This window comes from Gambusia affinis, linkage group LG07 (assembly GCF_019740435.1).
Source record: "Gambusia affinis linkage group LG07, SWU_Gaff_1.0, whole genome shotgun sequence".
In the NCBI taxonomy this organism is placed as follows: Eukaryota; Metazoa; Chordata; class Actinopteri; order Cyprinodontiformes; family Poeciliidae; genus Gambusia; species Gambusia affinis.
This window is the reverse complement of record NC_057874.1, coordinates 29610849-29633139: the sequence shown is the minus strand read 5'-3', so window position 1 is coordinate 29633139 and position 22291 is coordinate 29610849. Positions and strand designations below refer to the sequence as shown.

Sequence of the window (22291 nt, the reverse complement as noted above, 5' to 3'; positions counted from 1 at the left end):
CAGGATGGGTTGGGGGCTGTTTTGTCTCAGATTCAGGAGGGTGAAAGTAGAGCACGACCCATTGCCTTCGCCAGTAAAGCTCTAACGCGTGCCCAGAGTAACTACCCAGCTCATCGCCTTGAGTTTCTGGCGTTGAAGTGGGCTGTTTGCGATAAATTCAGTCACTGGCTTAAAGGGCATACTTTCACTGTCTGGACTGACAATAATCCCCTGACATACATCCTCACAAAACCCAAACTTGATGCATGTGAGCAACGGTGGGTTGCTAAGTTAGCACCATACAACTTCAGCATCAAGTATATACCTGGCAGTAAAAACATCGTTGCTGATGCTCTCAGCAGAAAGCCCTTTGCCCAGGATCGTGTCTGTCAGCGGATTTTGAATGAACCATATGATGACCTTGTGCGGAGACGCAACAAGTGCAAGAAGCTTTAATTCAGGAAACATTCAGGATTGGTGTCAACCACCAAAACATGCATCATACAGGCCCATTGGGTGAGCTGGAAAGTCAGTCCCTATCTGACTGTGAAGTGTCTGCAGTATTAGCCGGTCATCTGGAGTGGGATGAAGGTTTTAGGCAGAGAGTGGTTTCATGGCTGGCCCAGGATCTGGAGACATTGGCTCTGCCAGGTGAAGACCCTCTGCCTGTTTTTCACTTCAAGAGCTTCATGATAACCAGAGGAATGATCCTGTCCTGTCCCATGTCATCCCATTTGTCAGCCGAGGGAGACGACCATCAAGACGAGAGAGCTGGGTTGCCTTTGAAGGTGCTCAAAATCCTAAAACAGTGGGAAAAACTGAAGATGCAGGATGACATCCTGTACAGAGTTTGCAAAGACCCATTGACAGGGAAAAAGCGACATCAGTACATGACGCCTTCCTCTTTGATAAGCCAAGTTCTCACTGGTGTGCATGATAATGCTGGCCACCAGGGTCAGAGTAGAACTTTATACCTTTCAAGACAAAGGTTCTTTTGGATTGAAATGGAAAGATGTCAGAGACTATGTAAAATGTTGTAAGCGTTGTATTGTTAGTAAGACATTGGAGCCTGAGGGAAGAGCACAGCTCGAAAGCATCAAAACCACAAGCCCCTTGGAGTTAGTTTGTCTGGACTTCTGGTCTGCAGAAGACTCTAATGGAAAGAGTGTGGACGTGTTAGTGGTGACAGACCACTTCACTAAGATGGCTCATGCCTTCAAGTGTTCAGACCAGTCCGCAAAACAGGTTGCACGTCAGCTGTGGGATAAGTACTTTTGTGTATATGGTTTCCCGCAGAGAATACATTCAGACCAGGGTGCGAATTTTGAGAGCCAGCTTATCCAAGAGCTACTTCAGATAGCAGGTGTGAAGAAGTCCAGAACAACACCCTACCATCCTATGGGGAATGGTCACACTGAGAGGTTCAACAGGACTTTAGGAAATATGATTAGAGCACTACCTCCCAGAGAAAAGCAAAGGTGGCCTCAGATGCTGCAAACACTGACCTTCGCTTACAACTGTACTGCTCATGAGTCGACCGGCTATGCCCCATTCTTCCTTATGTATGGTCGGGTTCCTAGATTACCAGTAGATGTTATGTTCCACAGTGTGGAAAGAGACAATGACATCACAGATTATGACAGTTATGTTAAAAGGATGAGAGATGACCTCAAGGAGGCTCTTTGTGTTGCTCAAGTTCATGCCAGTGCAAAACAACAGCGGCAGGCTGAGCTCTACAATAAGGGTGTGAAAGGTGCTGACATTGAAGAGGGTGATCAAGTCCTCTTAGCCAACAGAGGTGAACGGGCGCAGAAAACTTGCTGATAGGTGGGAGTCGACCCTGTACACAGTGATCTCAAAGGATTCAAGATGTCACACCTACCGCATTAGAAACCCTAACAACGGACATGAAAAAGTGGTTCACAGAAATTTGCTCTTGCAAGCGAGTTTCCTGCCAATACATGTGGATCATGACGCAGAGCCTTCATTTTCCAGTGTTGGTCAGGAGTCGCAAGAGGAAGAAGAAGGCGATAGAAGTCTGTTTTTGGAGGAACTTGAACTTCACAAATCCGAGCGCACTGCTAGCTGGGTTGCAGAGGTCACTCCATTGGAGAACTCCTCAGAAGTAGGGGACACCGCCCTCAATTCCCCTTCAGTTCCTGTTGCTGAGCCTGAGCCTCCGATTGTTGAGCCGCAGAGGAGCGACTACAATGGAGTAACTGTTGGAACTGGATCAGATGGTTGTCTTGGAGGAGCACCAGAGGGTTCATTCAATGTTCCTCCGGCAGATAAGGACAATGGACAGAATGACATTACTGGAGGACAACTGGAGATAAGCAGCAGTCAGTCTCAGGATCCAGTCTCTGCAAGGGAAACTACTGTGAAAGTTGTAGACACTGATGCACTGACAGTAACTGCACCCATTGACCAAATTAGGACCAGAGTGGGCAGGGTAGTGAAACCAGTGAATAGGTTGATTCAGACTATGACACAGAAAACCAAACAAGGAGGTTTTATGGTTGGTGGGTTAGCTAAGACCCTGTTCCAGTAACAAATTTTTGTTCATTTTGGGATATTCCTGTTCATTATGAACATGAAAGTTTCTTTTATTACTGTCATTCTGTGTATCAAGATACCTGTTATTTGGTAATCAGGTTGGGAATGTGTAGTCGGCACATTTTTATGCAAAGTGGACATTAAAAGTCTGGCCAACTACTTAATGCCACTTTTCTATCGACATGTAGAAACCCTTGGGTGCATGGTGATTATCAAAGAAGTATAGCTAAGTTCAGCTGATGTTATCTTGTATGCTGCTTCCAATCTGACCTGTGACTGTTTTGAGAAGTTCAGGGGGGAGTATGTAGCTGAGTTAATTTTATTTATTTATAATCTATTTTATTTTATGAACCTTCTCAAAACATTTTTATTTGCTTTTCTTAGTTCTGGAATTGTATTTTATTTTGGCGGAGAAGCTTTTATTTTTTTTGTTTCCTGTTTCTGCGCTATATCCTGTGTGTTCCCGCTGCCCTCCTCAGTTCGCGCCAAGCTGCGCTGAGGAGAGGTAGGTGTACAAAGTTGTCTTTCATTTGTTTATTAAAATATTGAAAACGTTTTAAAAATATGTTGTAAACTCATATATATATATATATATATACGTATAGCGCAGCATTATACTGGGCCTTAGTCTCCCACATTGGTGACATCCTTCAAGTTTTCTATGTCAACGTGGTAATATTTTTTATTTATTTATAGTTTTTATTTCGGGTGGTTATGTTGTTTGGGGAAATCCGCCCAGGAGCCTCAGTATTTAAAATGTTCTTGTTTTGAACAGGTATGTGTGTTGTTTCTTAAATTAATTTATTTAGTATATTTCTATGTTATGGTGGAAAATTGTAATTATTTCTTTATTATTATTTCTGTTTAGGTTTTATTTTAATTGTTTTGTATGACTGTAGATTTATTTTATTATTGAATCAGAGAATTTTAGTTTTGTTTAATGCATTTCTGTGTGAGTTCGCGCTAAGCTGCTGAGGAGAGGTGTTTGGGAAATCCGAGCCCAGGAGCCTCAGTATTTAAAATGTTCTTGTTTTGAACAGGAATAAAACAACGCAGAGTTGATTCAGAGTGATTCGGTGTGATTCTTCGTACAAGCTACAGTCACATATTGGCCGCGAAGGGTAGCCTTGGCGTCAATATCAACGATTCCTTCACCATAAAATGTTGATGAATTTGACGATTTCGGAAGGTCGCATGTTTTACATGGATTATTCATGCGAAGGGTCCTCGCAAACACTGCCGAAACTTAAAAACCCCGCAAATTGGTTAGGTTTAGGGAAAAAATTACGGTAAGGCATAAGGTAAAACCCCTCGCGTCACATATAAAGGGGTACCCCGCGCGTCAATATATGACGAGTTGGGAGTGAGAACGGGTTGTTATTTAGCTGCTCTGAGGGTAAAACGGCTCTTTGACTGTAAAGCTGGAATTCATTTCTGTTTAGAAATGAGATTTTTCTAATCTGGTGACGGATTGTGACGTCATCTGTCACAATCCGGGTTCTTCCTCGTGTTACAGAAGAAAAATCTGAAACTTTTTCTCCAGTTGTGGTTCCAGGAATCTGCTCCTCCTGTTTTTGTGGTAATCTCTGGTATGAAACTCTGACATTGTTTTAATAACCGGCAGACCAAAGCAGACGCTCCGGGGCGTTTGTCTATTTTAGTCCTGAACATTAAAAACTGTCTGCGGTGAAAAGCGGAGGAACCCGACCGGTCGGTGGGAACGTTTTTTACAGACGTCATCGGTTTGTACAGCTGAACTCCTTCACAGGCTGCCGGGTTGTCGGGTCAAATCCCAGCCTGCCGCCTGAGTTTCTCTCCATGTTGGCTGAAACGAACCAGATGAGTTTCAGTGGCTTACAAAAGTTTTCACACCCTTGAACCAGAACCAGAAATATTTGACTGGAATTTAAAGTCCAAAGTAAAAACGTTTTCCAAATGTTCGGAGTGTCGTTCTCCAGGCTTCGACTCCAGCAGGTTTTCTCCGACTTCACCCTGAATTTGACTCCATCCATCTTCCTTCAACTTTGACCAACTTCCCTGCTGGAGAGAAGCAGCCCAGAGCATGATGCTGCCACCACCGTACAGTGGGGATTGTGTTCAGTGATGTTCAGCTTGGGTTGAACACCAGGTTCCAAATTATTATACAAATTGGATTCATAAAGATTTAATGTTTGTTCCATCAAAGTCCAGATGGTTTTGTGTCTCAGGACTCTGGATCTCTGTGAGTCATGGATTATTTCACCAGGTGAGGTCAACTGACCAAAGACCGAGTCCAACATGGCTGCTAGTGGCTAACAGCTAACGGCTAACCAGACTCCTGATGGTTTGCTTTAACAGAGCAACTTGTCAGGTTCCCTCATGTTGCCCTAGTTGCTATGGATGACTTGGTCTCCATCTTGGCTCCTTGTTCAGCCTGGAGGTTCAGCTGGGCTTTGACTAGGCCGTGTCTTGGTTCCGTAGGGCCAGACTCTTTGGGTTCTGGATGCTGAGCGCTCTGCATCCTCCTCCATGATGCTGTTTGCTTCAAGTATTCTCTGAGCCTCTGAGGTGTCACAGAGCAGCAGGACTAACACTAGACTAGATTAGAATAGATTAGATTAGATTAGACTAGATTAGATTAGATTATAGAGAAGTAGAAGAATTAGACTATAAGAGAAAACATATGTAGCTTCTTTGTTTTTGAGTTGTGCTTACAGTTATAATAAATAATGACAGTTAAAATAATGAGTCACAATAAATGAGTTTTTTCTGTAAATGTGAGGTTTGAGTTGCACAACGTTTCAAATCCTCGTTATTCCAGACATGAATCACTAGAAATGAATGATGGAGTGAAATTTCTTTCTGATTCAAAGCATCAGAAAGCAGTTTGGAGAAATTCACTTCTAATTTAATCACCACAAATGATAAATAATTAATTCTGACAATATAAGAGAACTACTTGAGAATAACTTTGTGGCTCTGCTGTTGTCAAAGTGTTAAAATGAATTAAAGGTTCTTAAAGGACTGAATTAAACCAACAACAGTTTTTCATTCCTGAGGAAATGCGCAGAGCTGAAACAGCCAGAAAAACGGGCTGGGAACTTTACAGGAGCAGCTGTTATCAAACACAGATGCTTGATATGAACTATTACAGTAATTTAAAGATTACTTTGGTAAATGGAGTAAATGACAGGATATTTCTCCTCCTGAAGCGAGACTCCAACCGGTCAGAAATCCAGATGGAAAACATGCAGAGCAGCAAAATGTTTCTGTTGGTCTGATCTGGACGCCAGATTCAGCATTTTCCAGTTTTCTCCATAGTGACACAAACCACTGAAAAACTTAGAATAACTGAAATTAAACAACTACAAATAAATTAGCAGCAGTTCAGTTCAGTTCAGTTACGGTCTAATTAACTTCTGCTCCATCATAAATGAAGTTGGTTTGGTGTGGTACGTTTATTTCCTCCAGAGAAACTGCCGGCTCCTCTGTTAAACCATTAATGGATTAACACAACGTTGGAAACTCTTTTATTTTTCTCTGCTCTGTATGCAATAAGACGCCATTTTAACCAGAAGTTTGGAATGCGGTTCTGAACCCGACGCTCCAAAGCGTCCGGTCCGTAACCCATAAACACGCCTTCAGGTCCGCGTCCATGAGATGATATTCAGAAAGGATTCTTTTATTAATTGATTCCTGTTGCCTCTGCGATAAACACTTTGCATAAAGGCTGTAATGTTTGCGCACCAGTAAAGGGTGTGAATTGTAAAATGACCGACGGGCTTCCAACTTTCCTGTCGTTTTAAAAAAGATTAACGGTCAAACGTTAACGTGACCTGTGGGGGGTGACACTGGGCTGCTCAGTAGCTTTTAGGTTTGTTATGCTCAGCAGCGCCCCCTCCAGGACAGGAAGTGGAACAGAAGTCACTAGATTTGTCATTTGTTGATTATTTTCTGATTAAAAAGTCACTAAATACAGCAATAAAGTTCTTAAGGAACCATTCTTCATGCCCTTCAGCGCGTAGCCACGCCCCCATTGCGTAGCCACGCCCACTTGTCTGGATTTATCCAGGGTTGGGTAAGTTGCACCTTACAGAGCCAGAACTGCTGCAGAACAGAAACATCCAACCAGACAGATTCGTTTAGAAGAATTTATTTTGTACAGTAAAAGAGTTTATGTCAGACTTTCTGAAGACAAACAATGAATTTACAGATGCAGAACTTCGTGAAGCCTGAGGCCGACCCAGAGACGAGCATCAGCATGGAGTATCTTACAGAGATAATGCAACTCAAACAGCAAGTAGCCGCTGCCGCTGGAGGTCAATAAACTCTGAGCAGGGTGCGTTCAAGAACACTCAGACGAAAACTATCACAGGTTTTCATTGATAACTGGTAAGAAAAAAAAAGGCATTTTTGACTGAAATCGTCGTATATACGTCTGAAAACATGCTGTGTGTTAATCAGTTTCCCCTGGGGGCAGAGTTAGAGGATGATAAGCTCTGTGGGGCTTTTGAACGCACCCTTCTCTTGTACAGGCCTGGGTCGGGGTGCGCTTGTTTTCCGTTACTTAGGAGGCCTGTAGGCGATCTTCCTGCTCTTCAGCACCGTCCATCGGTGTCGCTTCATATAGTAGACCAGAGGGATGAGGATGGCAGAGCCCATCAGCAGCTGGAGGGACAAACATCGGAAACATTACGAGAAAACGTCGGGAACGTTACGAGAAAACGTCGGGAACGTTACGAGAAAACGTCGGGAACGTTACGAGAAAATGTCACAAACATTGCGATAAAATGTTGGGAATGTTATGATAAAACTTTTGGGAACGCTACAACAAAACGTCAGAAAACCTGCGATGAAAAATTGGGAACGTTACGGTAAAACTTCAGGAACATAACGATAAAATGTCGGGATCTTTATGGAAAAATTTCAAGATTGCTAAGATAAAACGTCAGTAATGTCACGGTAAAACTTCAGGAACTCTACAATAAAACGTCGGGAACGTTGGGATAAAATCTGGACTAATGCTCATTTCCTTTCTCTGGACAGAAGAACTTTGGTTCTGCAGTCTTTAGATCATCAGGTTGAATTTTGTTGTGCTGTTTGGTCGAGTTGTTCTACAAACGTCTGGATAAACTGCAGGTATTTCAGAATAAAGCTGAAACTCTGATGTGGCTCCAGAGCAGATTTAACTTTAAGCGTTCAGTTATTGTTGTCCTCCTTTAGAGAAGCTGTGATATCGGACCGGTCTCTGTTGCTATGGTTACGGTTGCTTTTGCATCACCGCTGCCTCAAACTAACAAACACAGCTGCAGTTATTTCACTGAACATGTGAAATTATCTGCAACAGATAATCAAATAATACTGAATTGATCAAATTGAGGAATTTACACTCTAAGTGAAGATAATTTATTTTTAAATAATCTTTGAAATCGCTGAAATTTAGTTTTAATTTAGTCTTTTAAAGTATTTAGCAAAGTCCTGTTTCTAATGTTGGTAAAATGTTTGTGGTGTTGATCCAGGTGGAATAGTCTGGTAATCTACCGCAGATTATTAATCGAATAAATCGCCATGAGGCTGAAGCTCCGCCCTAAGCCCCGCCCCCTGCCTACCTTCAGGCCCATGCGTTTGCGCTGGTCGTGCTCCGGCTCGGCCGCCCACCTCAGGAAGGTGCAAACGTCTTTGGCCACCTGGCTCATGGTGGCTGGGGTTCCTGCAACCAGACACAGCCAATCAGACGCGGCCTCCTGCGGCGCGGCGGCCAATCGGGCGCCACCTACCGTCGTCGTACTCCAGGACCTCGTTGTAGATGGGCGGCGCCATGCCGATGGCCTGGCCGGGGAAGTAGGGGTTGTAGTAGAGTCCTTCTCTAATCGAGACGCCTGCAGGCGGCTCGCAGTAACCCGTCAGCAGGCTGAAGATGTAGTCCTCTCCACCGTGCCTGTAGGGGGCGCCGCACAAACAGCCAGCATGTCCATCAGTGCTGCAGCTTGTCATTAGCTTAGCAATTGATTATTCTGACAATTAATCAGATAAAAAAATATTGGCACAGATTCTTCATTTCACCACCAGCTAATTTTATAGAATATTAGAAAAATTACTGCAACAAATTAAATGATTAATCTGATTAATGCAGTGAATTAATCAGATTGATTAAAAAACGGGCCAACAATCAGATCATTTCTCACGTCTTTAATTCTTCTGTATTTATCATTAGATGTTTGGTTTTCTTTCATAGCAGTTTAGTGTTTAGTGTTGCTTCATGTGTGAATATCTGTTGTTTTGTCTACGACAGTAAAATCATTTCAAGGTTCTTCCTGAGAGACGATTCAGAAACGACTGAGAAACGGAGGATCAGCTGACAGAATCAGAACAACCATCACACATTCAAATAAATTCAACCGTTAAAAAAGTAAAATGGACTAAAAGGCTCCGTTTGACCGCCCCAATAAACATCAAAAAATCGATTCCTTATTTAAAAATAAACATTTTATTAGCTGGAAGAAGCTTTCAGCTGGACTGAAAGTTCTCAATATAGGCCTCCAATCAATAATGATTGTTATTGATTATCTGATAACTGGATGCAGAAGATTTTACAGAAACGGAACCAAATAAAGCTAAAAGTGAACCGGAGATCAGGTGGAACAGATTTACAGGTGGAATTATGTTAAACATTAAATATGTTTCTATTTTTGGCTTCATTCCTGAATGTTTCAGCTGATGGCCGTTTTCAGTCTGAATCCTCCGGGTCACGGTTAATCGATTCCTAAATTAGCGGCTGATGGTTTCGGTGAGCGTTGGAGGAAGTACCTGGCGTTGACGATGTAGCTGAGGTCGGGGGGCAGCGCCCCGTTGTTGGCGACCCGGGCGGCCTCAGGGTTCGGGTACGGCTTGGGGAAATAGTCCGAAAGCTTTCCTGGCCTGGTGAACATCTCTCCGCTCTCATCAGGGCCGTCCACCACCTCCACCTGCACAGCGAATGGAGCTACATGAGCCAGCGCTGCCCCCTGGTGGCGGGAGGAGCCGGCTGCTGCTGCGGCCTCACCTCTTCGGCGATGGCCTTGACCTCGTCCTCGGTGTGCGACACGCCCACCAGGTTCCTGAAGGCCAGGTACTCCATGCTGTGGCAGGCTGAGCACACCTGCTTATACACCTGGTAACCACGGCGAATGCTGCAGCCAATCAGAAACACTCAGGATGAGAGCAGAAACAACAGGCTGTTTCCTGGCCAAACGTTGTTGTAGCTACTCCTAATAAAGTCCAAAAAACAAAAAGTGCCTCCTCTCAGGAGGAGGTTTTCAATTCACTCACAATAAAAAGCATTCGCAGAGTTTTCTGGTTCCAAAATGAGTTTTTTCTTTACTTATAAAAATAACAGAAATATTCTCCTAGTTGACTTCATACAAAAAATGGAAATATAAATGTTAGTTTTGTGGTAGAGAAACTGTTTCACTCCTTCACCAAACATTCAGATCAACCACAGCAGGAGGCGGAGAAACAAACCAACAACAACAGAACCACCAGTCCCATAACCTTGGACCTGAACGTTAATATTTGATCAAAAAGAAAACTCATCTAATTCTTAACAAACAAACCTTCAAATCTATAATCATCTAAAATAAATAAACCATAGAACTAGACTGAATAGATCTACACTCAGATCAGGAATATTGACACTGATATCTGATCTTCTATATTTTTATCAATATCAGATATTAATATCAGATTGGTGCATCTTTGTAATATAACAATATCTGTCTGATTATTTTAGTTATTAATTGATCTATTGATTATTCTGGATATAATCAGATACATAAAGGCTCATTCTGCTGATTTTTCACTTAAACATTTTTTACACAATATTAGAAACATTTGCTGACTGTTTTTAGATAAAGTTAATATTGAACATCAAAGGAGATTTAAAAGCGTCGCTATAGGAGTTTCCTGTGAAACAGATTTACACAAAAACTTTTTTATCTTAAATGTTTATATTCTGTTCAGTTTTGGTTTCATTTCTGTTCTGACTGTTGGTTTTATATGGATAACTATCAATCGATCAATCAATCAATCGATGACTCGCCTGGCGTGGTCCAGGGAGGACAGCGGCCCCGCGTGGCTCCAGGGGTACGACGGGGGGTGGAGCTCCAGGTCAGACGCCTTCACCGATTGGTGGAGCATCAGAGCGAGCCCCGCGCCGCCGCCGGCAACCACGCCCAGCGTCGTCAAGGCAACCTTCTTCTTACCGGACAGACTGGCGAAAGACATGTTGGCCTGAAGAGAGAAAAATAAGAGATTCACACGTTTTATTTTCAGAAACAAGGAAAACTACGACCTACTGGCTCTTGGCAGCTTCCAGAGCGGCGACGTCGTTTCCAGTTTATTGAAAATGTCATTTTCCACTCGGCGCTCGCAGAGCTTGATCAGGGTAACGATTAGTGATGAACAGCTGTAATATTCTTTATTATTTTAGAGTTATGATAGATTTTCTTCTGGTTAAATGATGATACTGAAACTTTTGGGAGAAACGTTGGAATTGAAACTCGATCTGAACTTGATAAGAATTAAACACGTTTATCTTTCAAACTGACTAAAGATGACATTTGTCGCAACAAGCTGCCATAATAATTCAGCTTCAGACTGAACTGAAAAAGTTTTAAATATAGACAGAAAACATTCAGATTTTAGCCATTTTTCAGTTTATTACAGAACAATTAAATTCAATTTCCACTGCAAAATATCCTAGAAGGTCCAGCAATATTTTGGATTTATTTTTCTTGTCAGTCCACTTTGTTTTGTTTTGCTAAAGTTTTATATTCTTCTTCACTGTAAAACATAAAAGCAGTGATGAAATGGTGGTTCTGTAGTTGTGTCTCTGAACAGGTTTTATTCAGCAGGAGGATAAAAAAGATCGAAGCTTCACTGTAAAGTTTCTCACCTCTGATGTAAAATAATCTAAAGGCTGATTTAGGTCAATCTGTCAGGTCCAGTTTCCCTCTGGGTTCCTTATGAAACTGACCTTCAGTGTTTTCATAACCAGACAGGAGGCGAGCACATGACCTCTGACCCTCACCTCCAGCCTGCCTCCACATAAACATCAATACGATTTTAGAAGCGATTATTAAAATGATGACTGGTTATTTACAGCTCATAACATTAGCTCTCAAATCAAAATAATACATTTTTACAAACAAAAAACCTACTTTGATTGATAGATTTAAGAGACACACGCGCACCCCCCAGACATATAGCTCATTAATATTCATATCTAACAATAATAATCCCGCAGGAACCGGCTTCTTCTCCACCGGAAGTTCTTATCAGCCTTCTCAATGCTAACTCGTTAGCCCTAACACCTGAAAGTCGCTGTTTTTATGCTCCAGATGCAGATAGTGGCCTTTATCTGAACTGAAACAAACACACCGGCAGCTTCTGCAGACACACGGAGCAGAAGATTTTCCTCCAGATGGATTTATGCTCCTGTTTTAAAAGGAATCTGTTCCAGTAGAGACCTGCATGTGCTAACAATCCTACACGACTCTGGCTGCCTTGACTAACGGCCAACAGCTGCTTTACGACATTTAGACAAAAAACTACAAACACTGCCCCCATTTATTTTAACTTCTGACTGACTAAGCACCACAAATAAAAAGAGTCAGTCCATTAAGACAGCCTGAAATCCGGGGGAAGACAAGTGACCTTGTCTGCCAGTCCGCCGCTAGCCGGTGAGCTAATGATGGTTCGCTGGGAGGACGCCTGCCAAGCATAACTTTATAATGAAAATGCTCTTTAAAACATCCAAAATTCAGAAAGATTGATATTTGGCCCATGTATCGATCTACCTTGGAAGTCTTGAGAGGATTCCCCGTAATGAGGAGAGCTCTCCCACTCCCGGAGAGCGCCACGACCCGAAGCGCCGCCATCTTCCGAGTTCTCTATGGAGGAACCAGCAAGCTGCAGACGAGACACAAACTGAGCGCTTCCGGGCGGGTTCTTCAAAATAAAAGACCGCAGCGTAACTTCATCTGATTGACATGATGGACGGACCGGTTGTTTGTCAAAATAAAACCAGTTAAAGTCAGTGGAACTTGTTAGGATTGACTGTATGGAACCACATGTAGCTCTAGGCCAGGGGTGTCAAACTCCAGTCCTCAAGGGCCGCTGTCCTGCAACTTTTAGATGTGCTTCTGCTGCGCCACACCTGAACAGAATAATTAGGTCATTAGCAAGGCTCTGGGGAGCTGATCTACACAAGGAGGAGGTGATTAAGCCATTACATGCCAGTGTTTTGTACCTGTGGCACATCTAAAAACTGCAGGACACCGACCCTTGAGGACAGGAGTTTGACACCTGTGCTCTAGGCTAAAGTCATGAAAAGACTTTGGCCCAGAATGATGAAGACCTAAAAAACAAAAAACAAAAAAAAAAAAAACAAAAACAAAAAAAACCTGTAGCTGTTGCAGTTCTTTCTTGCTTATAATTATTCTTTATGTGATTTTTATGCAAGAGCATCTTCAGTCAGTCAGCATCCACAACTCTGGAGAAAATTGATTGTGTAGGTTGCAATTAATTTCCTTCTAGGGATAACACATTTATTAATGAGTCTCTGCAAACAATTTACAAAAAGACTAGCATTGTTATAAATTATTTTTATAGCTACATTCAAAGTACCAAACTCTGCAAACAATTTGTGTTCAAGCTCATTTCATACATTTTAAATATGTTTGTCTGGTGCTAGTTAGTGCTTGTCCTACTTCGAAGCTAACTTTACACTTATTTCTCTGAGTCCAGATTCTACAACGGAACTCCCATGAGATCATATAATAATATAAGGAGTATTTGCTTTTATATGGATGGTTTAAAAAAGAAATAAAACCCCACGAATTATTTTTATTTAATTGGCATTATTAGCTCTTCCTATGGGATAGAACAATCCATTGATCTACTATAATCTTAACCTATTTGCAGATAAACGTAAGCGTAATATTTATTAACTTTATACTGTAATGGACGGTCATTTAAGTGATTATTGACGGGAAACAATCTTAATTGAATAAACCTTTACTTTGAAGATAACTAAACCGGAAATACCACGCATTATGGTGTTTAATTCAACTTTACGCAAATATTACAAAACCTATTTACACAACTTATTTTTTTTTCATTTTGTCCGGATAATATGTAATAGTATCATGCTGTTTTTATGTTGATTTTAACTAAAAATAAAAACCTTTAATCTGGTCTGTTGGCGAACTTCTAAAACCATCTTCTGTCAGAATAAAGCAAATTTAATGTGATCCAATTATTCAGCTTGGCTGCGCTTCCTCCCCTCAGCGCATCACTAATCCAAAACAAAGTCATGGTATTAAATGAATGAAGTATCAACACGAAGAATATTTATTTTAAATAGCAGAAAAAAAAATACAAAATGAAGTTTATACTTGTAAAAAATTATGCAAAGCATAAAAAGTAGCATAACAATAATTTTTTTGTTCTGGATCCAAAACCTGACAGTTTCTGAGTCGCATGTTTCTTCCTGTAAAACATAAGACATGATTAATATCAGGCTCTTCTTGTTCTCATGCAGGCCTGGAAGATCATCACATCCGGTTTCAATGGCTCCTACATTTCCCATGAATTCAAATTATCCCAGTGATTAATACACATTACACAGTAGATTAACATAGAGGAAAATGTTCATCAGTTTCTGCGCATTAATGTGAACAGGAGGAATATGTAACTGGAGTGTTTTACCCGTTTTCTCCACAAGATGGCAGCATAGTGCCATAAAAATCACCGATTGAAATACGTGCAGAAGCTGTTTTTGTTTTGGGCGATCATTGAGGTCCATGGTTGTGAACCCGAGAGGGAGTCCAATGTTTCTTCTATTCGGGGCAGTGGGAAAGCATCCTTTCTGGTCTTTTTATTGAGCTGTCTGTAGTCCACACAAAGGCGAAGACTGCCATCCTTCTTTCAGACCAGGACGCGGACTAACTGTCTCTGTGAAAAGAAGTCCTCCTGCAATGAGACACATGACTGTTGGCAACCATACAGTTCTTTCAAAATGGATTCTCTGGATTCTCACGTTCAGCTGACGATCTATATTTAATCTCATCACAAGCTTCACCTTCAAGATGGTCAAAAATGAAAGCAGCCTGATCCAACATGGCGGACTCGCAGACTGGTGTGAACCTCTTCTATCCACTCCTCCACCCCAACGCCATGAGTTCCTCTAAGGATCGGACACTTTCTCTCCCTGCATCTTTTTGAAATCACTTATGTATGTCCCGTCAATACGTGCAGGGAGAAAGCTGTCCCAAAAATACAAAATTGATCTGAAAATGCCACATCAAGCACTATAATTTTAGATACAATGAGTCCCTTAGAGATAATAAGGTCCAAAGTGTGTCCATGAATGTGCGTGGGTTCCAGGACATGTTGGATCAGTCCGTAGTTATTCAGGATCTGGTTGTAGCTCTTTACTGCCTCGATCCAATAGATTATCAATATAAAAATTTAAATCACCAACAACAAGAACAAAATCAAAATCCACCAAAATTAGGGACAATAATTCAGTGAAATCATCAAAGAAATTTGCACAGCGTTTCGGAGGTCTGTATATATTCAGCAGCGAGATTCGAGAGGACGATTTTAGTTTAGCAACATATTCAAAAGATAAAAAGTTTCCACAGAATAAAAATAAAGGCAGAATTAGTAAAGTGCGACTCCGCCTCCTCCTCTGTCAGGTCTGGTCTGGCTTAGAAAGCTAAAATCTGGAGGACATGATTCAATAAGGATAGATGAGCCAAGTTTCTGTCAGGAACAAAAAATAAAGACGATGATCAATAATAAAGTCTTGAATTAAAAATGATTTTCCTGCCAAGGATCTGATATTTAATAAATCCAATTTTAATATGCAGCATGAAGCTTCCAGATTTCTGTTTGGTTTCAGCATCGGTTGAAGTGGAATAGATACTAAAATATGCAGTCTAGAGACTCTTTTGTCTCTGTGAGATTTTACTAATTTTAGTCCTTTATTTGTCAGTAGTTTGTCTGTAGTTATGGTTTCCTTCCAGAAGGAAACGTTCATTACTCTGATAACTGGAATAAGAACCATATACTGCCATATTTTTGTCATATTTTCATCATATTTTCGTCTTTCTTCTAGTTTTCTTGCTCCAGGTTCGGTCAGTTTTTAGTTTCTTCCGCCTCTGCTGCCAAAAAAACAGAAACTCTTCGTCTCTCACAGTCAGTCATCATAATCTCTTTTGCTTTCTGTTCCTGTTTTCTTGTCGTTTCTCCTTTCAGGTTTGGTTTATTGAGTCTCTTGTTCTCATCACCTTCCCGGCTCTATGAGCCTTTCAGGTCCAGTTGCTTCCTGTCAGATCCTTCTGCTCCTCCACGCAAAGCTTTTGATTCTTTTCTGCTGTCGGTTGAAAGTTTAGTTCTGTAATATTTAATCTTCAAACAAATCAGAAAAATTATGAGAGAAAAACAAACAGATTGGAGTCAGAATGTGACTCAGCTCCTCGGGATTAAAACCCTTCAGAGAATCAAAGCAAACTAAAGTGTTTTAAAGTGAAATAATCTGCAAAAGTCAGAGTTTTTTTTATATAAACTAATCCATGTTTTTACTCCAAAGGTTAAAACTTTGCTTCAAATGTGTTAAATTGTCTAAATGGATCTTAAAAGATGAAAAATCTGAACAATGTGGAACTGATCTGCTTTAAAAGTCAGGAGGAAATGAGCAATTTGTGCAGCTGAGAGTGAAGTGCAAAGAAAACATGAAAACCCAAACCTGCTGCTGCACTTCAGCTAAAAGAAACAAGAAATTATTTAAAATAAACAGAAAACCTGAAACTTGACGGCCTGTCGCTCCGTTGCCGTTTAGCTTTTTGTTTCCTGTCGTCATTCCTGATGCTCAGTTTGTGATTCATGTTTTCATTTCATGTTTTCATTTTATGTTTTCATTTCATGTTTTCATTTTCTTGGATGCATTAATAATTTGTTTCAGCCGTCCACAAACTGAAAGTTGATTTTTTTCAATCTGTGATTTTTCTTCACATGATGCTGTTTTAGTGAAACGGTTTTTACTTTATGAAGATCCAAATAAAATCTAGAACCGTTCGAGCTAGCAGAGACGTTAGCATGCTAAAGCTAAAGGGCTCTTTGTTTCTGGGAGGTCAGAGGTCATTCTGGTCATTCCTAAAGCTGCTGACTCTGTTTATATAAATGTCTGAAATGTGAGCCTGCAGATTAATTTCTGAGCCTTTTGCTGCTGGAGCTTTAGATTATCTCGGATCTCGCAGCGACGAGACGTGGAAACTTCCCAGCTTTCCTTCATATCTGATGATCTCACAATAACAAGCCAGCAAATTGCATTTTAGAAACTGAGGAGGAGAATCTGAGCTCATAAGTTCAAACGTTTCTGGAAAGTTTTACAGAAACATTTTCAGATTAACTCCATGAAACAACAACATTTCTGGATTATGAAGGATCTGCTGAATGTTTCTGTTATCAGCAGAAACATCCCAACTATCACTAAAATCTAAAAGTCCAAATCCTGTAGCAGTTTGTAAAATTCCCTGTCAGGCGACAGGAAGTCCTAACAGCTGACCTTCTCAGGTGCGTTCAGGGACAACTCGTACATGGGAGCGCCTGTTAATCAAAACACCTCTGATATGATTCAATGTTTTTATTTTCTCCCACGTTCTGTTCTGACCTGAATGTCGGTCCACAGAACGTTCTGCGTCGATTCTGGGTGAGTTTAAATCGGGTTGGCTCTCAGAAACTGAACCGTTTTGGTCGTTTTGAACAAAATCCATTTGTTTTGTTCCTTTGTGTTGTGATAAAAGTCTTAGTGTTGATTCATAACAGTCCTAAGAAAAGTCTGAAAGGTTGACGTTCTTCACGCTCTGATTTATGCCTCATTATTCCTAATTATTTAAAAATAATCAAACAAAGTTTCCAGTGAATTCTTTACTCTGAGGTCATAAAACAATAAAAATCAAATAAATGGAATAATTCTGTGTTCACTGCTGAAGAAACTACGATTCTGTTTTTGTGGGTCAAAATGAACCAAAGACTTTCGAAGCGAAGCAGAGCTCTGTGCTTTTACTCCCCTGGTCATAAAACTTCAGCCAGATGGATAAATAAAATGAAAACGACATTTTAATATCGGTCTCATGAAGCGGGTTTATGGAATCGAGGGAAACCAGTGAATGTGAGCCAGGTTTGAGAATCAGAACCGTTTCGGTTTTAACGTCCAGCCAAACAGAAACGGGCCGTAAATCAGAGGCTTTAACACAAACTGTTGTGTTTTCCAATTTACAGCCGTGGAGTTTCTGGAAACGTTTCAGCTGGGTTTTCTCCAGCTCTCCTGAATCGTCCACATTAAAGTTTTCCTCCTTTCATCGCATGAAATAAAACAAAAGTTCAGATATTTGAAAATGTTGCTTGTGCTGCCTTTTGTAAGTCATTTGGAACAAGAGGTTGAAAACTGCACTAGAACGCCCTCTGCTGGATATTTGTTATATTGTTTTGGTTACGCTAAAAAAGAAAATAGATCCAAGATGGTGGAACGCAACACCGAACGGTTTATTGATTAAGCTGACTGTTATTCTTATACGTTGTGTTTCAGACAAGATTTGTTCGTAAGTATTGGTTAATTGTCTTTGTTTTATGTAACTGTAGCGTAAATAATTGTACGCTGAAGTCGTTTAGGAAAATGCTTTTATTTTAGCTCGTAGCAAGAATGGCTAATTTGCTATGTTCGTTTGCTAATACTAAGCCTTGTATGTTTCAGTTTACGATGGCCAAAGAGATGGCAGTGGTCAGAGGCCACTCTTCAATAAACAAGTAAAACAGATAAAGAAGTTTGGTTATTGGAGCGTCGTTGTCTGGCTGTCTAGCTTGCTGAAAGGTCGAAAACTCAGGGCGAGGACAGCACAGTAAAGAACATCAGCGCAGCGGGCCACAACCACGAGGAGATATTCAGCAAATTAATCACGAGCCTGCGGTCAAGTAAAGCAGATAACATGGAGAACAAGGATAATGCAAGCAATACAGACACAAGTTCTAAGTCTACACGCTCATGTTCGTCCAAACGTTCGTCCATAAGTTCTGCAGCATTAAAAGCACGAGCAAAAGCAGAGGCTGCACGTGCTCAGTTGGCGATTTCAGAAAAAGAAGCAGCCATAATGAAGCAGAAAACTGAACTCGAAGCTAATTTGCATATTTTGAGTTCTCAGAAGGCTGTTGCAGCTGCAGAAGCAGAAGTTGCAGTTTATGAAGAGGAGGAGGTTCTCTCAAAAATGGAGCAGGACTATCCATTGGTGGGACCACCTGCCAGCCCAAAACAGCGTACGGCAGAGTATGTTCAAAAACATTCAGACATTAGTTTTGAAGGCTTCTTGTTACCAGCAGATCCACTCGCCTGCCATAAAGCTGCACGTGAACAGTGTGAAAAAGCCATGAAAGAAGAAATGGACAATAACAGCTCACACATTGCGGAAACAGCTAAGCCTAAAGTGGCGCACATTGCACAACAGAGAGAGCGACTGAACCCCCCCATTCTACATCCGTTCCACACTCCTCAAACACCAACAGAGGCACAAGGTGTACAGGAGATTACCAAATACCTTACACGGAGAGAAATGTTAAGTTCAGGACTTTTGCAGTTTGATGATCACCCAGAGAATTACTGGTCGTGGAAAATGTCATTTCAAAATGCTATTAAAGATTTGAACGTTACAGCCCAAGAAGAGCTAGACTTAATGGTCAAATGGCTGGGAGCTGAGTCTGGACAACAGGCAAAAAGAATCCGCTCAGCCAACGTCTTTAGTCCAACTGTAGCACTGGACCTTGTGTGGCAAAGACTGGAGGAATCTTACGGTTCTCCTGAAGTAGTGGAAAATGCACTGTTAAAAAAGATCGAACAGTTTCCCAAACTCAACAACAGAGACAATATAAAGTTAAGAGAGCTGGGTGACATTCTGCAGGAAATTGAATGTGCGAAAGATGGAGGATACTTACTAGGACTGTCATATTTGGATACGGCTCGCGGAGTCAATCCCATTGTGGAGAAGTTACCCTATGGACTGCAGGAAAAATGGATTGCAACAGGTGCAAAGCACAAAGAGGAACATAAAGTTGCCTTTCCCCCTTTCAGTGTTTTTTCAAGATTTGTAAGACAACAAGCCAAAATAAGAAATGACCCAAGCTTTGATATCACACCTGCCAACGCAAGCTTCAAAAAAGAGAAAAGCTTCAAAAGCAATAACAGGCAAGTGATTACTGTACACAAAACAGACATCCCTATAGACGCAAGTTCATTTCAGACTAGTTACAGTAAGCTTATAGAAAGCCCCGACAAGATTTGTCCTATACATAAGAAGCCTCATCCACTTAAAAAGTGTAAAAGTTTCAGAGCAAAACCCATAGATGAGCGCAAATCATTTTTAAAAGAAAACAGAATCTGTTTTAAATGCTGTGGTTCTACTCAGCATCTAGCAAGGGACTGCAAGGTGCAAATAAAGTGTATGGACTGTGGCAGTGACAGACATTTAGCAGTGCTACATCCAGGTCCACCCTCTGCTCCATCTGAGAGCTTTGAAGCTGGTAAAGATGATGGCGGGGAGACGCAGGATAGTGCAACTGTCTCAGTTGTTTCTAAGTGCACAGAAGTCTGTGGTGATGTAGATATCCCATATTCATGTTCAAAAATAAGTCCTGTGTTAGTCTACCCAGAGGGAAATAGAGAACAGGCAAGAAAGATGTACGCAGTTCTTGACGAACAAAGTAACAAGTCTCTAGCTAAGTCTCAGTTTTTTGAGCTCTTTAATATTAAGACACGCTCAGACACTTACAGGCTCAGGACATGCTCAGGACTGTCAGATAATGTTGGCAGAACAGCATTAAACTTCACAATTGAGTCAATAGATGGTAGAGTAAAGCTCCCACTTCCAAACCTCATTGAGTGCGACATGATTCCGGACGACAGAAGAGAGATTCCGTCTCCACAAGTTGCTATGAAGTTCCCGCACTTACAGAAAATAGCTGAAAAAGTGCCTCCTGTAGAAGAACAGGTACCTATTCTTTTGCTCTTGGGAAGAGACATTATTCAGGTTCATAAGGTCAGAGAGAGAATCAATGGGCCACATAGTATGCCCTATGCACAGCGTTTAGATTTAGGCTGGGTTATAGTTGGGGAAGCCTGCATGGGGAAGACACATAGACCCCATAATGTGAATGTGCTTAAAACACATGTTCTTCAGAATGGCCGTGCTTCTTATCTTTGCCCATGCCCCAACATGTTTCAAGTCAAGGAGTCGAGTGGTTGTAATTACCAACTCAGCACCACACCTGCCTTCCAAAAAGGTATTAAAAATACAGCTATCAGTCAACTTGGAGAAACGGTGTTTGACAGAACAGAAGATGATGACAAACCAGCATTGTCAGTAGAGGATAAAGAGTTTATTGACATTATGGTAAAGGAAGTGTACCAGAATGAAGGTAATAGCTGGGTGGCACCTTTGCCATTCCGCTCTCCTAGACCAGAGCTTCCAAGTAACAGAGAGCAAGCGCTCAAACGCCTCCAGTCCCTCAGGAAAACACTGGACCGGAAGCCTGAAATGAAAAGACAATACACAGAGTTCATTCAAAACATGCTGGACAACGGCCACGCAGAGGTTGCTTCACCTTTGGACTCAGACAAAGAACACTGGTACCTACCATCCTTTGGTGTGTACCACCCACAAAAACCTGACCAGCTGAGAGTAGTTTTTGACTCAAGTGCAGAGTTTGAAGGACTGTCCCTTAACAAAGTCTTATTAAGGGGACCTGATCTAAACAACACGCTAATAGGTGTTCTTATGCGTTTTAGAAAAGAGCCAGTAGCATTTTCAGCTGATGTGCAACAAATGTTTTACTGTTTTGAAGTGAGAGAGGACCATAGGGACTATTTGAGATTCCTTTGGTATGAGGATAACGATACCAACAAAGGCATTTGTGACTACCGAATGAAGGTTCATGTCTTCGGTAATAGTCCATCACCAGCTGTGGCTATTTACTGTATGAGACGCACTGCAGTTGAAGGAGAAGAAGAGTTTGGTCATGATGCAAAGCAGTTCATATTGAGACATTTTTATGTTGATGACGGCCTTTCATCCACAGCAACAAGAGAAGAAGCTATTGAAATACTCACAAATGCACAAAACATGCTGGCTCAGTCAAATTTAAAGCTACATAAAATAGCCTCTAATGATCACAAAGTAGTAGAAGCATTTCCTGCTGCAGAAAGAGCCAAAGATCTAAAAGACTTGGACTTAGACAACATACCCCTGCAAAGGAGTTTGGGGGTACTGTGGAATCTCAAAAGTGACTGTTTCACTTTTCATGCCACAACTGAGAAAAAGCCATTCACCAGAAGAGGTGTCTTGGCCACCGTTAACAGTTTATACGACCCATTAGGGTTTGTTTCACCCATCACAATGCAGGGCAAAGCTCTTCTCCGTGATCTATCCACAGAGCAGAAAGACTGGGATGAACCACTTCCTGTAGAAAGAGAAGAGGAATGGGACAAATGGAGAAATTCGCTGAAAGATCTGGAGCAGCTGCAAATACCAAGGTGCTACTTCTCATTTTCCCAGTCCGTTGCTGCAAGGAAAGAACTGTGCATATTTTCAGACGCTTCCACCATGGCCATAGGAGCAGTGGCATACCTGAGAGCTCTCGACAGTGAAGGTCAGTGGCACACAGGTTTCATCATTGGCAAGTCCAAAGT

General features: G+C 41.4%; 2 protein-coding genes across 2 annotated transcripts; one reads left to right on the top strand and one right to left on the bottom strand.

The window, feature by feature from the left end:
• Positions 1-6651: 6651 nt before the first annotated feature.
• LOC122834571 (cytochrome c1, heme protein, mitochondrial) lies at positions 6652-12663 on the bottom strand. The gene is made up of 7 exons (XM_044123117.1): positions 12351-12663; positions 10592-10782; positions 9557-9683; positions 9322-9479; positions 8292-8452; positions 8124-8224; positions 6652-7182 (listed from the first exon to the last, which is right to left on the bottom strand). Exons 1-7 carry the CDS (start codon positions 12429-12431, stop codon positions 7078-7080), a joined length of 924 nt encoding a protein of 307 aa, XP_043979052.1. The 5' UTR covers positions 12432-12663; the 3' UTR covers positions 6652-7077.
• A 5295-nt stretch (positions 12664-17958) lies between these two features.
• Positions 17959-20065, top strand: LOC122833959. The gene is made up of 3 exons (XM_044121970.1): positions 17959-18161; positions 18314-19923; positions 20013-20065. Exons 2-3 carry the CDS (start codon positions 18546-18548, stop codon positions 20063-20065), a joined length of 1431 nt encoding a protein of 476 aa, XP_043977905.1. The 5' UTR covers positions 17959-18161; positions 18314-18545.
• The last annotated feature ends 2226 nt before the right edge of the window (positions 20066-22291 follow it).

What these genes read in the sequence shown, in the direction of transcription:
- LOC122833959 (XM_044121970.1), top strand. Translation starts at nt 18,546, where the DNA reads ATGGAGAACAAGGATAATGCAAGCAATACAGACACAAGTTCTAAGTCT. An exon ending in GCCTCATCCACTTAAAAAGT is followed by an intron (nt 19,924 to 20,012) that starts GTAAAAGTTTCA and finishes GGTTCTACTCAG; the next exon opens with CATCTAGCAAGGGACTGCAA.
- LOC122834571 (XM_044123117.1), bottom strand. Translation starts at nt 12,431, where the DNA reads ATGGCGGCGCTTCGGGTCGTGGCGCTCTCCGGGAGTGGGAGAGCTCTC. An exon ending in AGCTACATCGTCAACGCCAG is followed by an intron (nt 8,453 to 9,321) that starts GTACTTCCTCCA and finishes CGCCCCCTACAG; the next exon opens with GCACGGTGGAGAGGACTACA. An exon ending in GGTCCTGGAGTACGACGACG is followed by an intron (nt 8,225 to 8,291) that starts GTAGGTGGCGCC and finishes GTCTGGTTGCAG; the next exon opens with GAACCCCAGCCACCATGAGC.